The 13,523-nt window shown below is 36.2% G+C and overlaps 2 protein-coding genes across 4 annotated transcripts; one reads left to right on the top strand and one right to left on the bottom strand.

Annotated features, from left to right (window-relative positions):
• Positions 1-790: 790 nt before the first annotated feature.
• Positions 791-3,458, top strand: RABA1G (RAB GTPase homolog A1G). 2 transcript variants are annotated; one of them, XM_059587433.2, is made up of 3 exons: positions 792-1,174; positions 2,610-3,050; positions 3,167-3,458. In XM_059587433.2, exons 1-2 carry the CDS (start codon positions 957-959, stop codon positions 3,040-3,042), a joined length of 651 nt encoding a protein of 216 aa, XP_059443416.1. In that variant the 5' UTR covers positions 792-956; the 3' UTR covers positions 3,043-3,050; positions 3,167-3,458. The 2 variants fall into 2 exon arrangements, with proteins under 2 accessions (XP_059443415.1, XP_059443416.1); XM_059587432.2 differs by having other exon boundaries at positions 791-1,174; positions 2,610-3,458.
• Positions 3,459-5,725: 2,267 nt separating this feature from the next.
• On the bottom strand, positions 5,726-12,672 carry LOC132176480 (Polynucleotidyl transferase, ribonuclease H-like superfamily protein). Of its 2 annotated transcripts, XM_059588705.2 has the most exons (9): positions 12,511-12,672; positions 12,346-12,421; positions 11,756-11,834; positions 10,397-10,478; positions 8,557-8,665; positions 7,027-7,115; positions 6,738-6,802; positions 6,556-6,634; positions 5,726-6,275 (listed from the first exon to the last, which is right to left on the bottom strand). In XM_059588705.2, exons 1-9 carry the CDS (start codon positions 12,580-12,582, stop codon positions 6,108-6,110), a joined length of 819 nt encoding a protein of 272 aa, XP_059444688.2. In that variant the 5' UTR covers positions 12,583-12,672; the 3' UTR covers positions 5,726-6,107. The 2 variants fall into 2 exon arrangements, with proteins under 2 accessions (XP_059444688.2, XP_059444687.2); XM_059588704.2 differs by lacking the exon at positions 5,726-6,275 and having other exon boundaries at positions 6,283-6,634.
• Between the last annotated feature and the right edge of the window lie 851 nt (positions 12,673-13,523).

Below are 13,523 nucleotides of genomic sequence, written 5' to 3'. Positions count from 1 at the left end.
ACATGCACTAATGACAAATGCCAATTTAATAGACTTAATTAGAGAAAAGTTTTCAACCCAATTTAAAAGAAAACTATCTTAAAATTATTGTATCAATTATTCTTTTTGGTAAGTTGAGCACAAGAGATGTGGATTAATGTACATATGTTAGAAACAAAACGAAATCGTTTTGTCAACTGAATGCCATGAAAGAGTTCATGCATACCTCTGTCTCTGGGGAAGGAAGCAAGCCACAAATTATTATTTATTATCATCAACTTGTAGTTGGTATATACTAAAAGTTGACTTTAGTATTATACTAGATTATCGTTGACTTTAGTACAATCTATAATAAGTATTTTATTAAATTGATTTCTAGTTAAACTCAAGTAGCTTTAAAGTTTGTTTGAGATTGTGTTAAAAGATTTAAAAAGCAGTGTCAAGCAAAAAATTGTTTGTTTGGTAAAAAATTTAAAAGACATTTCTTTGACTTTTTTGTTCTTGGATAAGCTGCTTTTTTTTTTTTCTTCCTAAAATGCTCTTGTTAACTTTTACCATTAACAAAAGCTTTATTTTTCAACACAATTTCAAACATGCACTTAGCGTACATTTTCACGCCAAGTACATCCAATAATACAATACAATTAAAGTAATACATTTTCAAAATGACTTCAAATTCACAATTTTCTTTTTTGTTCTCGAATACCCAACTGATTAAATATTTTTTAATCAATAAAGAAAAAAAGAAAAAAGAAAAATTGTTGGGACTACAATCTCAGGCCAGTCCACTTCACATATCCAAGCCCAAAGAAAGAACGAGCTAACTACCATCTTCTTCGCAAATTTGGTTGCCTCCCTGGCTCTCTCTCTCTCCCTCTCTTTAGCTCTCCCTCGCTTTCATGATTCAGAAGAGCTTCGCATATTGATCCGATAATCCGACCGGAAAAGGAATAGAGGGATAGGGAGGAAAGTAAGCAATGGCGTACAGAGCGGAGGACGACTACGACTATCTGTTCAAGGTGGTGTTGATAGGGGACTCGGGCGTTGGCAAGTCCAACCTCTTGTCGCGCTTCACCAGGAACGAGTTCAGCCTCGAGTCCAAGTCCACCATCGGAGTTGAATTCGCCACCCGCAGCATCCGCGTTGACGATAAGATCGTCAAGGCCCAGATTTGGGACACCGCTGGCCAAGAAAGGTTCACTCTCTCTCGCTCTCTCTCCCATTCCTTTTTATTTGTTCTGTTTGTTTGGTGGGAAACAGAGGGGGAAACAGAGGGAGTTGTGATTTTGAAATTGGGATTTGGCGTGCTGTTGGTTGAGATGTTTTCGGGAAAAGTTGGGATATGGTGTTTTTGAGTTTGGCTGTGGTATGTTTGGTTGGGTGGAAAATGGTGGAGGATTGGAATCTGGGATTCATGTTGTCCCGCACTTTAGATAGGTCTGAGGGTGTTTGAAGTAAATGGGTTTTGGGATTTGATGTTGTGCTATGTTTGGTTTCTGGGAAATGTAGGGAAACACAAGAAAGTGGAGTTCTTCAGATCTTCTCACCGCTAATAGCAATTGAGATCTGTTAAGGAAGTTAGAATGTTTTTGTTGTTTGGTTGCTGAGAAAGTAGGTTAAAATTAAGGTATCTGAATCTTGGGCATTTTTTGGGGGGGTTTATGAGAGATCTGAGGAAGCAACATTTCTCAGTTAATGGGCCTAGTACAAGTACTTGGGTTGAAATATGTAATGGCATAACGAACCTATCTTTCAGGCGATTGAATATTAATTATGTAAGTGAAAGCTAGCAAGAGTATATATATGGGCCCATCTATTTATGTGCGTAATTATTATTTCACCAACTTTTACTACTCCAATAACATTATCAAATGGATAGAAGAAGTAGAAAATTTGAAAGGTGGAAATTTGACATTACCGTCTTGTGAACTAGTATCAGCAAGTCATGGGAAGGGGAGAAGTTCTTTAAGAATTTACAAGATAAATCTTGTTAAAAGCATCTAATAATTAGTGGTGGATTTTCTAATTAAGATTTTTTTCTTGGTTGCTAAGAAAATGTAGTCAAAGAAAAGAAACAAGAATTTGGGATCCTAGAATTAGGATTAATTACAGTGACATGAACAATAAAGAAAAGATATGAATATGTTTTTGTGAGGTATTTCTGTGGGGGTATTGTTCTAATACCCATTAGAACAGGGTATATATCCCTTATACTTTAGAATTTATGACAATGGATATGGTACATAAAATAATCATTTAGAATTTGATTCTACATGTTCTGAAGTGTCCTATTGCCTTGTTTCTTGTCACATCACTTTCTGATAGATAATTTTATAGGGTAGTGGCAGCTCATGCCTCATCGTTATAGTTCCCCATAGAATTAGATACTTACATATGTAAGGTTTTAGAGAAACTGTAATATTTCTTATGTACATTAGCTTAATTTGTTGGAAATTTTGCTGTAGTTGAAGATGTAGGAATGTCTCTACATCTTTGAATTTCAATAGGCACTCGTACAAAAAGCTTCTTTTACTTTTCTCGAATTTTCGGTTCTAATGTGATCCTAGTAGTCATGAATGTAAAGTCTGGAAATTATAGTTTGAATACTTAATTTATATTATTTACAATAGGTACCGAGCAATTACTAGCGCATACTACCGAGGAGCTGTGGGTGCATTGCTTGTCTATGACGTCACCCGCCATGTCACATTTGAGAACGTTGAGAGATGGTTGAAGGAGCTACGGGATCACACAGACTCCAATATCGCAATAATGCTTGTGGGTAACAAGGCAGACCTGCGTCACTTGCGTGCTGTATCCACGGAGGATGCTACAGGCTTTGCTGAAAGGGAGAACACCTTCTTTATGGAGACATCTGCCCTTGAGTCTATGAATGTGGAAAATGCATTCACTGAAGTCCTAACCCAAATATATCGAGTGGTGAGCCGGAAAGCGCTTGATACTGGAGATGATCCTGCAGCCTTGCCTAAAGGACAGACCATAAATGTTGGGACCAAAGATGATGTCTCGGCTGTGAAGAAAGTTGGTTGCTGCTCTGCCTAATTATAAAGGTGATAGATCAAAAGAGGTTCAACCTTTCTTCTCCTTGTATAGCTGCCCCCAAAATCTGAGGATTTCCACCTGCAATTCATGGATTTTCTCGCTGAACTTTTCACTCTTATTGCAGTGGTTGAGCTTGTCTGAGATTAGCTTTAACATTTGGAGTCCAAAGAAATGCCACATATTCCATCAGATGTCGATTCCGTGATGTTTACTTTTGTCTTTTCCTCTGGTATATTGTTTCAATCCTCAACTGTAGCTTTTGTTGTACAAGGTTGCTCTAGAATAGAAAGATTTCTGCGACAATTTTAATTTTGTTTCTGATAAATGATTAGTTTGTTAGTGCTGGATGTTATGAAATTGTTTCTATATATTCTCGCTGGATTTGAAATGGAGAGGATCCTATTCCCCTGACTCCACCCCCTGGATATCTTTTCTTTTTGGTCTAAAATTAGTTAGGTACTTGTAAATTGTAAGGGTTAAATACTTAATACCCCTTGGGGTTTGAAAATTTTATTTTTACCACAGGACCTCTCTGGGGTTTTGATAAATGACCAAGTTAGTCCATCCGTTAGTTGACTATTATGACTGACACGTGGACTAATCAGATGTTAACATGTGGCACTCATTTAATTTTTTTTTAATTAAAAAAAAAATGTATTTTAAAAAAAAAAAAAAAAAAAAAGGAAAAAAATTGGGGGTGGCCTTTTTAATTTTTTAAAAAAATTTAAATAGGTGTCATGCGTCAACATCTGATTGGTCCACATGTCAGTCTTAACGGTCAACTAACGGATGGACTAACTTGGTCTTTTATCAAAACCTCAAGGGAGTCCTGTGATAAAAATGAAACTCCAGGGAGGTAAAAATAAAGTTTTCAAACCTCAGGGGGTATTAAGTATTTAACCCAAATTGTAATTCATCTTAACATTACAAGAAGCTCTAAAGATTTGTGCTTGGCCAAATTTGCAATTACTACTGTGCCTTCCAATCCGAGAGACAGATTTAATGGTTGAACACTTGAACTCTGGATAATCCTGCTTAGAAACAGCATTGATTTTAAGCAAAATCTTCTCGGTTGCACCTAAATCCACCCTTAGTGAGTAGGCCTGGGTATCGGTCAAAACGGTCCGATTTTAGTTCTTATCGGTTATTAACCGATAATTTTTGATTAAACAGTTTATTAACCGATACCGAACCAATAAGAATTTTAATCGAAATTATCGGTTATAACGGTACACGGTTAAACGGTTCGGTTAAACAGGTTAACCAATTTAACCGTGGACTTTATATTGATTTATTTTGTTTGGCCAAAAATGAGTTCTTTTGACTTTTGAGAGCCCAAATACTTTTTGTTGGGTTAAAATAACTTATTAAAAATGAGTTGTTTTAGGGCCCAAATAATTTTTGTTGGAACCCAAATATTTGTTTTTTGGGATAAAATTTGAAGCTTCTTTATATTGATCCACCACAACTTTTTTTATATTATAAAATACATTTTTCCAAAGCAAATGGACTAATTAACATAATGAATGCTAATTAGACTAACAAAACTAGTTAATGAAAAATGCTTTCACCAAAGGCAAAAAAATCTCATCCAATGCCATCACTAAAAAAAAAAAAAATCAAACCTACCCAAACCCAAATTAAGATAAGGTTACATAGGTATATATATAATCACAAAACTACATCATTTTGGCATCCCTATTTAACGGTTTATATCGGTTAAACGGTTAACCGATATGAAATTTCTAACCGAACCGATAAGCATACCGGTATAAAAAATTTAACCAATAAGGATATCGATATATCGGTTATGGTTAATATCGGTTCGGTCGAAACCGATACACGGCCTGTAATCGGTAACCGATTAATTTGCACACCCCTATCAGTGAGTAGAGAATCTGGAGATATCCTTCATCCAGGGGACTAACCCTCAGCCCCCTTTTTTATTCAATCATCACTTTGTTTCCTTCACTACATTGTTCAATCGAATGCAGAGAGCAGAAGCCTCCTAATTTGATGCCTTCAACAAGTAACAACACGTCAATAATAATGTTGAGCTGCATGAAAACAAACATCGGTCAAGGGACATGGTAACCAGTAACCACCTCCATCCGAATCGACACTAACTGCCTATCACCAAAAGTCAGTTGGTAATTGGTTAAGGATTTTTATAACGACGCCAGTTCGGTTCGATTAATCAGTAAAAAAATAAAAAATTGTCGTATGTATGGACGTATAGTGGACTCTTATTGTGTTAGTTAATGGGCCCATTAAAAATTGGTTTGGTTCAATAAACTATTTTAGCCCAAAAAATAATTTGGGCCCCCAAAACGATCAATTTTTGGCCCAATTAAAAAATCTCACTGTTAATGGATTAACCGAACTGATTTTAACCAAAATATTCGTTTAACCGAAACTCATCAAATAAATCATTATCGAAATATAATCAGTGAATTAACCGATATAATTGTGTTTCCTTCTTCATTAAATTGAATTTGAACCATAAAGTTCATTGCTAATTTTAATTTCTTAATTTTCTGACTACTTCAGTAAATAACAAATTTGGATCCATCCAAATCTGCAGGTGTATGACAAATGTATCATATTTACACACAAAAAGTTCCCTAGTATGAATGTGGAAACTTCATCGCCCAATGTTACAGTACAAACTCAGATAGAAGAATAAGACAAAATATAAAACGAAATCATTTGACAATCCTGTTCTTTTTCATCAATTCAGAAAATCACATTTATCCTGTTTGGTAGACAAATTGCTCACCAATAGTGTGTAAATAATGCATCTCCAATGCAATTATCAGCAAAAAATTAAACACACCGACATTTGTTCACCCATGATAATAAAATGATAATTTCCCACATGCAAGATTACCGGCTAAATAAAAAGATTAGCTCTCCTATATGTGTATCCCTGTTAGATGGAGTTAGTGTTAGCAGCTAGGTAATGTATCCTCTCTTCAATCTTCCTTCTGAACATTACGGACAATGTGCTAGCAGATTTGAAGAGAGCCCCATTTTGATGGTCGGCTTTCAATGGGCAGCCAAAGCTACAATGCAGTTGGGGCATGGTCAATCACAACGTCTCCCTGCTTTGCTTTCTTTTTAGGCTTGCGCTTCTTCTGTTTCAGTTTGAGCCGCATTTGATCTTTAGCACTTTTTTCCCACTCTTTTCTATTTTTCTGATAAAGGAGCATTGCAGCACGAGCATCTTGTATCTGAACGAGAAGAATTAGTTTTTTTTTTTTTGATAAGTAGTTAAAAGTTCTAAAATAATTCCATAGTTTTAAATCAGGTTCTTCACTGAGAAGCTGAGGCAACAATAATGTGTAGCATCATAAAAACTGGAGAATTTAGCTTTTTCTCTATTTTAAAGATGATCTTTGACCCAACTAGTATTAGTAGCATTACCCCATTATATATGAGTGCACCAAATTTGACTATCAACTTAAGAAAATGTTCTAAATTAATCACCAAAACAAAGTTAAAAGAACTAACGGGGCAGTGCTCCCCATTTTGGATCTGAACACCGAGAAACTGAGCAGCAAGATGCCGGAGTGCTCTTCTGCCCCCTTCCCTGAGTAAATAACCTCACAAGTCATAAGGAGATATAAAATATAGTAAAATTTCATTGACAATGCTTAGTAGCTACAAAATAGCGAAGTGAGGTAAAGCAGTACTTGAGAAAAATTTGATATTCTGAGGTATCCCGCAGGTCCTTCTTGGGATGACTTAATAGAAGTACCTGTCCAAGAAAGAGCCACTCACATTCTCAAGAGTTATATTGCAACACTTTAAAAAAAGCCACTTTTTTTATTTGTAAGTTACACACGCGTCCAATGATACTTGAGCCCACGACCTCACCTTACTACAAAAGGAGGAGGCACCATTTGAGCTAAAGCTCATTGGTACACTAGAAAAAATTCATCAAATAGATAATAGGAAAAACAATCAATCAAGATATCCAACCTTGAGATCATTGTGCAAGGCATGTCCCACAAGAAGCCTTCCCATAATTATCTCTGCCACCCTCTTCTGAACAACCCGAAAATCTTTTGCTGAAGAGAATATTATATGCATGCATTAGGACCTTCATTTACAAGCAGTGGAAATCTCAAATATATCTTCCTTGCAACATTTTTGAAAATAACTCCTAATGTTGATCATGTTCCCATCTTGTAAAGACAAAAGTAAAACAGCTCTACAAAGGAAAAATCCATCTTGTATGAAGGAAAAATTCATCTCAAAGAAGAAAAAAAAAAAAAAAAAAAATAGAAGTTTTGGTCTCTGCTCAACCATATAATCTAACAAAAATATAAGACAGAAGTTATCACTTGTCTACAATTAGCTTCGGGGAAGCATATCTTTTTACCCCCAAGATAGTTCTTTCTCAAAAAAACCAATTAACTAGGAAGAGCTTCATCAAATGAATGGAACTCAAGTAAATAAAAGAACATAATTAAACTTTTTTTTTGATAAGTAATGTTGCATGTGTCAAAAGCGCAGAGGGACGTAACAATAGTACACAAGGAATATAAAAGAGAACGCCTAGAAAGAGAGAAAAAAGAGAACAAGGAAATCAGAAAAGCTAATAATTAAGGGAGCTAAATAAGCAGCCGTCCAAGAAAAGAGGGAAAAAAAGGACTTGAGCTCCCCTGAGGTCCTCTCTAGATTCTCGAAGCTCCTATCATTTCTTTCCCTCCAAAGACACCACATGATGCATAGGGGCACCAGTTTCCAAACGACTGCACTCCGAGAGTTACCCCCCGACCACCAACATGCGAACAAATCCTTCACACTGTGAGGCATAACCCAGGAAAGACCAAAGCGACTAAAGATAGCGTTCCATAATGAACAAGCGACCTCACAATAGAGAAGAAGATGATCGACAAATTCTCCATTGAGTTTGCATAGACAACACTGATTGACCACGATAAGTTGTCTTTTCCTGAGATTGTCCATAGTAAGAATTTTCCTCAAAGCCGCCGACCAAGTAAAGGATGCCACTTTTAAGGGGCCTTGGTCCGCCAAATACTCTTCCAAGGAAAAGAGGGATTGTCTTTGTGTTCTAGAATCTTGTAAAAAGACCTAACATCAAAGATCCCTTTGCGGGACGGAATCCACCACAGTTTGTCCACTCCACCTCTCCTTCCTCTGAAGGAATACAACAGAGAATAAAAAGAAGCCAACATTTCCACTTCCCAGTCATGGGCCAAGCGGATAAAGTTAATGTTCCACTAAATGGTGCCATTAGACAAGTCCATATTGGTGGCCACAGACGCTTCCTTCACCGAGGCAATATTATACAACACTAGGAATGCTATCTTGAGGCATACCTCTCCGGACCACACATCGTCCCAAAATCCGAACATAATTAAACTGGACAATTAGTTATTGGAGGGAGGGCCAAACATAGAGGTAAAGTTCCAGGAGTTTACGTGCTACAATTTTAAAAATAAAAAATAAAAAAATCTAATTCCATGAAAAAAGAGATTCAACCTTTCCTCAAGTCTCTGGGTCGAATGCCACTAATTTCAGTACGGAAGTCAACAACACGATCAACCGGGCGAACAAACTCATCATATACAACATTTCCCCATTTATTAACCTGCCATTAACCAAAATACCATCAGCAATCAATAAACAGAGGTAAAAGAGCATAATTATAAACATGGTCGCTAACTTGATGCAGCCATGGAAGAAAGGTTAAGTTGCTGGCTTTAGAGTGATTTTCGGTTTTGGTAAATTAGGAGTTTTACACATGTTGGGCCATCATGCAATGTCCGATTGAAACAAGACTTGTATGGTTTCCAAGCTTATTGTATGAGTGTCTTATGGTTAAAACAGTTTTAGGCACTTAGTTTACCTTTCAGGTATTTTCATGTGCCCTGACGGATTTGGACTTTCATAAAATTCTCAAACATAATTTTAATTTGAGGATTATTTTCTTAATTACGTTTGGTCTAGATTATACTAGAATTCTTAATAGTATTAGGAATGTTTTATTGGGTTTTGTTAGGCTTTTAATTTACTAATCAAAAGTGTTTTGAGTATAGAGGCATATTGGCCTTAGTTTTTTTCTTCTTCTAGGCACTTTATCATTTACACAATCCTTGAGCAGTAACAACATTCTCTCTTTACTTCTTTGTTAACAACCCCAAAGCATACTCTCCCTCTTATACATTCCCCAGACTGTGAAGCCTAAATTTAATTATTCTATGGCTAAAAACAAATCACCACGTGAAGATAAAAGGCACTATTCATAACATTTTTCCTTTCATATTGTTTATCATTTGCTTTCCTGTTTTTTCTTTCACAAAAAAGTTCAGCTCAACACAAGATACGGTACTAAATGAACCTTCCAAATCAATATAAGAAAGATGAGAGCGCGTCAAGTAATTATATTAAATACACTTCCTATGTAAATTGACAGATGATGATAGAAGAGAAGCGAATATGTTTCACAAAATCCTGCACATATCACCATAATGAGAAGGTTACTGCTCATTTGTTATCCTTACAAGAACAGACTCTGCCAAAACCTTCAAGATATCTACAAATTTGTCTGAGAAATTGGTTCTCTAAAAATCCATAACATGCATTGTTATCCTGCTTTCTCATTTAGAAACCCTAAAAATGATTTTTCCAGCAAAAAGACCTTATCAACTTCTGCAGAACCATAGCCATCAAATCTATTTAGATCACAATATTTTCATCCTGAAGATCCACCAGAACCTTTGAGATACCTTCAACTTGTTCAAGACATCATTGTCTTTAAATCCTTAACTTTCATTTTTATCTTGCTTCTTTTTTTTTTTTTTTTTGATAAATAAGTGATTCATTGAAAAGCGTAGAAGGCCGCAACCCTAGTACACAGGAAGTATACATTTTTATCTTGCTTTCTCATTCAGAAATATCAACAATAGATGATTTCATAGCAAGAAACACTCCTTAACTTACTGAACCATAGTCATCAATGGTGCGAAATGCAAAACATTGCTTTAATACTTTCTCTTTCATGTATTTCCATGTGCTTTTGCATCTTCACTCGTAAGAGTATCCATTATATTCCATAAAAGAATATGAGATAGAAGTTAACCGTGAAGTACCCTCAATAGAGTTCCAACAAACAAGGAAAGTCAGCAAATGTAAAGCCACCTGATACTTTGAGGAAATATCTTTCAATGGCCCAAACAATGAATAATCAAAACAATGTATACATAAGATGAAATCATTTTCAAGAATGTGTGACATATGTAGAACATGTTACCAACCATAAAGATGAAAGTGATTTAAAGACAAATGAGCAATAGATGCAAAGAGAGGAAGTAATGAATACCAGAGTAACTCGTCCAAGGGCACTTTTGTTTCCTTGACCAACACCGACCATTTCACAATCCATGGCTACCGCATCTGTCAGACTGTAAAATGGTTGATTAGTTCCTGATGGTATTCACATTGTTTAATGGAAACCTATTTCACATCAATGGTACTGATGTTTGACATTGCAATGTAAATATATATTTTGCCTGACAAAAGTACAAAAAGAGACATTGTAGAATCTCAGGACTGCTCTACTATCTCGATTTCTTCTCACTCCCTTGGGGCGGCTACTGTCTCCAAGTCTCAACTGGGGTACTCCAGGAGGGTGAAGGAAAAGGTTGCTAAGCAGCTGCATAAAAACAATGAGCTGCTTGCCGAGGTTGTGGCAAAAACTCCGGCAGAGGGGGTGGAGGGCTATTCCAAGGTGGTGATCGATGCGGTGAACTTCGCTTCAGTAATGGGGTTGTCCGGGGGAGGTGACGATAAAGATCTTTTGGATCTTTTTTCAGTCATTGAAAAGGAGAGGGAGCCTATAATTGACATTTATGCTCCAAAGGTTAAGAGGAAGAGGGGAGTTCAAAAATTTGAAATGCTCCATAAATTTTGAGGCTAGAAGCCAGAGGTCTTCTCCGGCTAAGTGCTAGAGCCGGCGGAGTTTTTTGGGTCTAAAAATACATTTTCCTTCCCCCCTGAGGTGTAGTAGGGGCTTTGGGTTTTTAGGGCTATTCTTGGGCCTTTGTGGGTTTTAGTTTTGGATTTCTTCGGTTTTTTAGGGTGTTTTGTGTGTGGGTTTTGGTTGGGTTACCTATGTATACTTCCTTGTGTACTTAGAAGCGCTTTGCGTTTTTTTTTTATATATACAACATTACTTATCAAAAAAAAAAAGTACAGAAAGTGAAATAAATAGGTTGCACTATTCTCCTTACTTTGACAAGCATAAGTTGAGAGAGAAAATCTTCTCTCTCCATCAAACCCAAGGGTGATTGACAACCTGGGAAAACATGCAATGGATATACTTACCTCCAATATTGGTTAAGGAAATGTTCATGCAGACATTTTTCTTGTAACTATTTAATCATCTTTCCAATTTTCCTTTTTTATATTTTTTGATACTGACGTAACATTAATACGTAATAAGTACTCTTAATAGCCTAAAAGAATTAAAAAGAAAAAATTGAAAGAACTTTAGAAATCGCAATAATACATTTTTCAAACGATTTGTCCAAACTTCAGTTGTATTGAGCTCTAGACGCATTGACAGAAACAAACCCTTGTACTACCTTAAGAGTACAATAAAAAACCCAAGAAAGGAAAAGACACAACATTTTTGCAGCAGGCAAACAGAACATCAGACTAAATAAGATTAAAGAAGGACCTGAAATCATCATTAATTGGAATAAGAGGATTGATCTGAGGATCATCCAACTCTGCATTTGGTCTCTCCTTACGCTTCCCTGTAAAAGGAAGACTTAGCAAAGAATGTTAGAAAAATGAATATAAAATATTGAGACTGAGGCACGGTTTGCTTGCCATATTTATTTAGGAGTACTTTCCTCGTTTTCAAAAACAAATATTCAACTGATTCTTTATCATCAAAAACAGGAAAATAATTTCAAAACACAGACTAAAAACAATTCTACCGCATAACGAAATCCATTTGACCCAAAAATCACAGAAAAAAATAAAAATGTAGATTCCCTGAGTAAAGAGCAGATTTCCAAATATTTTTCCTTCATTTGAAAGGAAAAATTATATATTTTGTGGTTGCTAAAAGCAAGTAAAGTTCTTTCCAAATTCTGAACAACTAGTAGTTGTAAGTAGAAGCCAAAATCAGAGAATAATCAAACATAAGTCACCCTAAGCATATATCAAATTTATTAAAAAGCTAAAAATAACAAAAGTACAAAGAAAAAAGCCAAAAATGCAAGGGAAAGCAGTATCCTGGGCATAAAATAAAAAACTTACCTAAAATAGTTTTTGGGTTTTCGTTTTCTGAGTTGTTTGAGGGTCTTGGAGGCTTTGAGTTATGAATTTGCAGCTTCTGCAAAACAAAAAATTAGTTTTTTCACTTCTCAAAACAATCAACAGTTTCATAAGCAGATTGAGAGAGAGAGAGAGAGAGAGAAGTACTTGTTGGAGTTGAGCCCAGTTAGGGTTGAGTTGTAGCTGGTTATTAGGTTTCTTCTTCGGTTGGCTTCCCATATCTTCTTCTTTTAGAGTTTCTTTGCTCTCCTCGTGCCGGAGAGTTAACAGAGAAAAACGTAAATATGCGCCCTCCTACAAACGACGTCACTTTATGGATTCGGTCCCCGCCTTGACTGAGAGAATGGGTCATTTTATCGAAAAAGAAACCCGTTATGCGACGCCGTTTGTCTTTCTCTATTGGTGTTTTATGTATTTATAAATAATAATTTTATTGAAATATATATATATATATATATATATATATATATATATATATATATAGGGTTAAATATCTAATACCCCGGGGTTTGTCAACTTTATTTTTACCTCCCTAGAGTTTCATTTTTATCATAGGAGGTCCCTGTAATTTTGATAAATAACCAAGTTAGTCCATCCTTTAGTTGACCCAACGGAATTCCACGTTGACCAATCAGATATTGACACGTGGCACCTATTTAATTTTTTTTTAAAATTAAAAAAAAAATATATATATATATATATATATATATATATATATATTTAAAAAAAAAAAATTTGGGAGTGGCTCTTGGCCATTTGGGGGTGACTCGGCCACCCCCTTTGGCCATGGGGGTGGCCAGGCCACCCTCATCTGGCCGGATGGGGGTGGCTAAGCCACCTAGCCACCCCCTTGGGCACCCAGGAGGTGGCTCGTGTCAAAAAAAAAATTTACATTTTTGTGGTGGCCAAAACCACCCCCAACCACCATTGGGGGTGGTTTCAGCCACCCCCTAGGCTCCATGGGGGTGGCCGAGCCACCCCCAGTACCCACTGGGAGTGGTTTCGACCACCCCCTTGGGCACCCATGGGGTGGCTCGTGTCAAAAAAAAAAATTACTTTTTTTTTTTAATTTTTTAAAAAAAATTAATATGTGCCACGTGTCAACATCTGATTGGTCCACGTGGAATTTCGTTAGTCAACTAACGGTCAACTAACGGATT

This window comes from Corylus avellana, chromosome 3, assembly GCF_965113065.1.
Source record: "Corylus avellana chromosome 3, dhCorAvel1.hap1.2, whole genome shotgun sequence".
Taxonomy (NCBI): domain Eukaryota; kingdom Viridiplantae; phylum Streptophyta; class Magnoliopsida; order Fagales; family Betulaceae; genus Corylus; species Corylus avellana.
This window is presented reverse-complemented; position numbering and strand designations above follow the sequence as displayed.

Excerpts from the sequence above, each read along its gene's own strand:
- LOC132176480 (XM_059588704.2), bottom strand. The coding sequence starts at position 12,582 with ATGGGAAGCCAACCGAAGAAGAAACCTAATAACCAGCTACAACTCAAC. Across the intron at positions 12,422-12,510 it reads ACTGGGCTCAACTCCAACAA|AAGCTGCAAATTCATAACTC; the intron begins GTACTTCTCTCT and ends TTTGTTTTGCAG. Across the intron at positions 11,835-12,345 it reads AAACCCAAAAACTATTTTAG|GGAAGCGTAAGGAGAGACCA; the intron begins GTAAGTTTTTTA and ends TTCCTTTTACAG.
- RABA1G (XM_059587432.2), top strand. The coding sequence starts at position 957 with ATGGCGTACAGAGCGGAGGACGACTACGACTATCTGTTCAAGGTGGTG. Across the intron at positions 1,175-2,609 it reads GACACCGCTGGCCAAGAAAG|GTACCGAGCAATTACTAGCG; the intron begins GTTCACTCTCTC and ends TATTTACAATAG.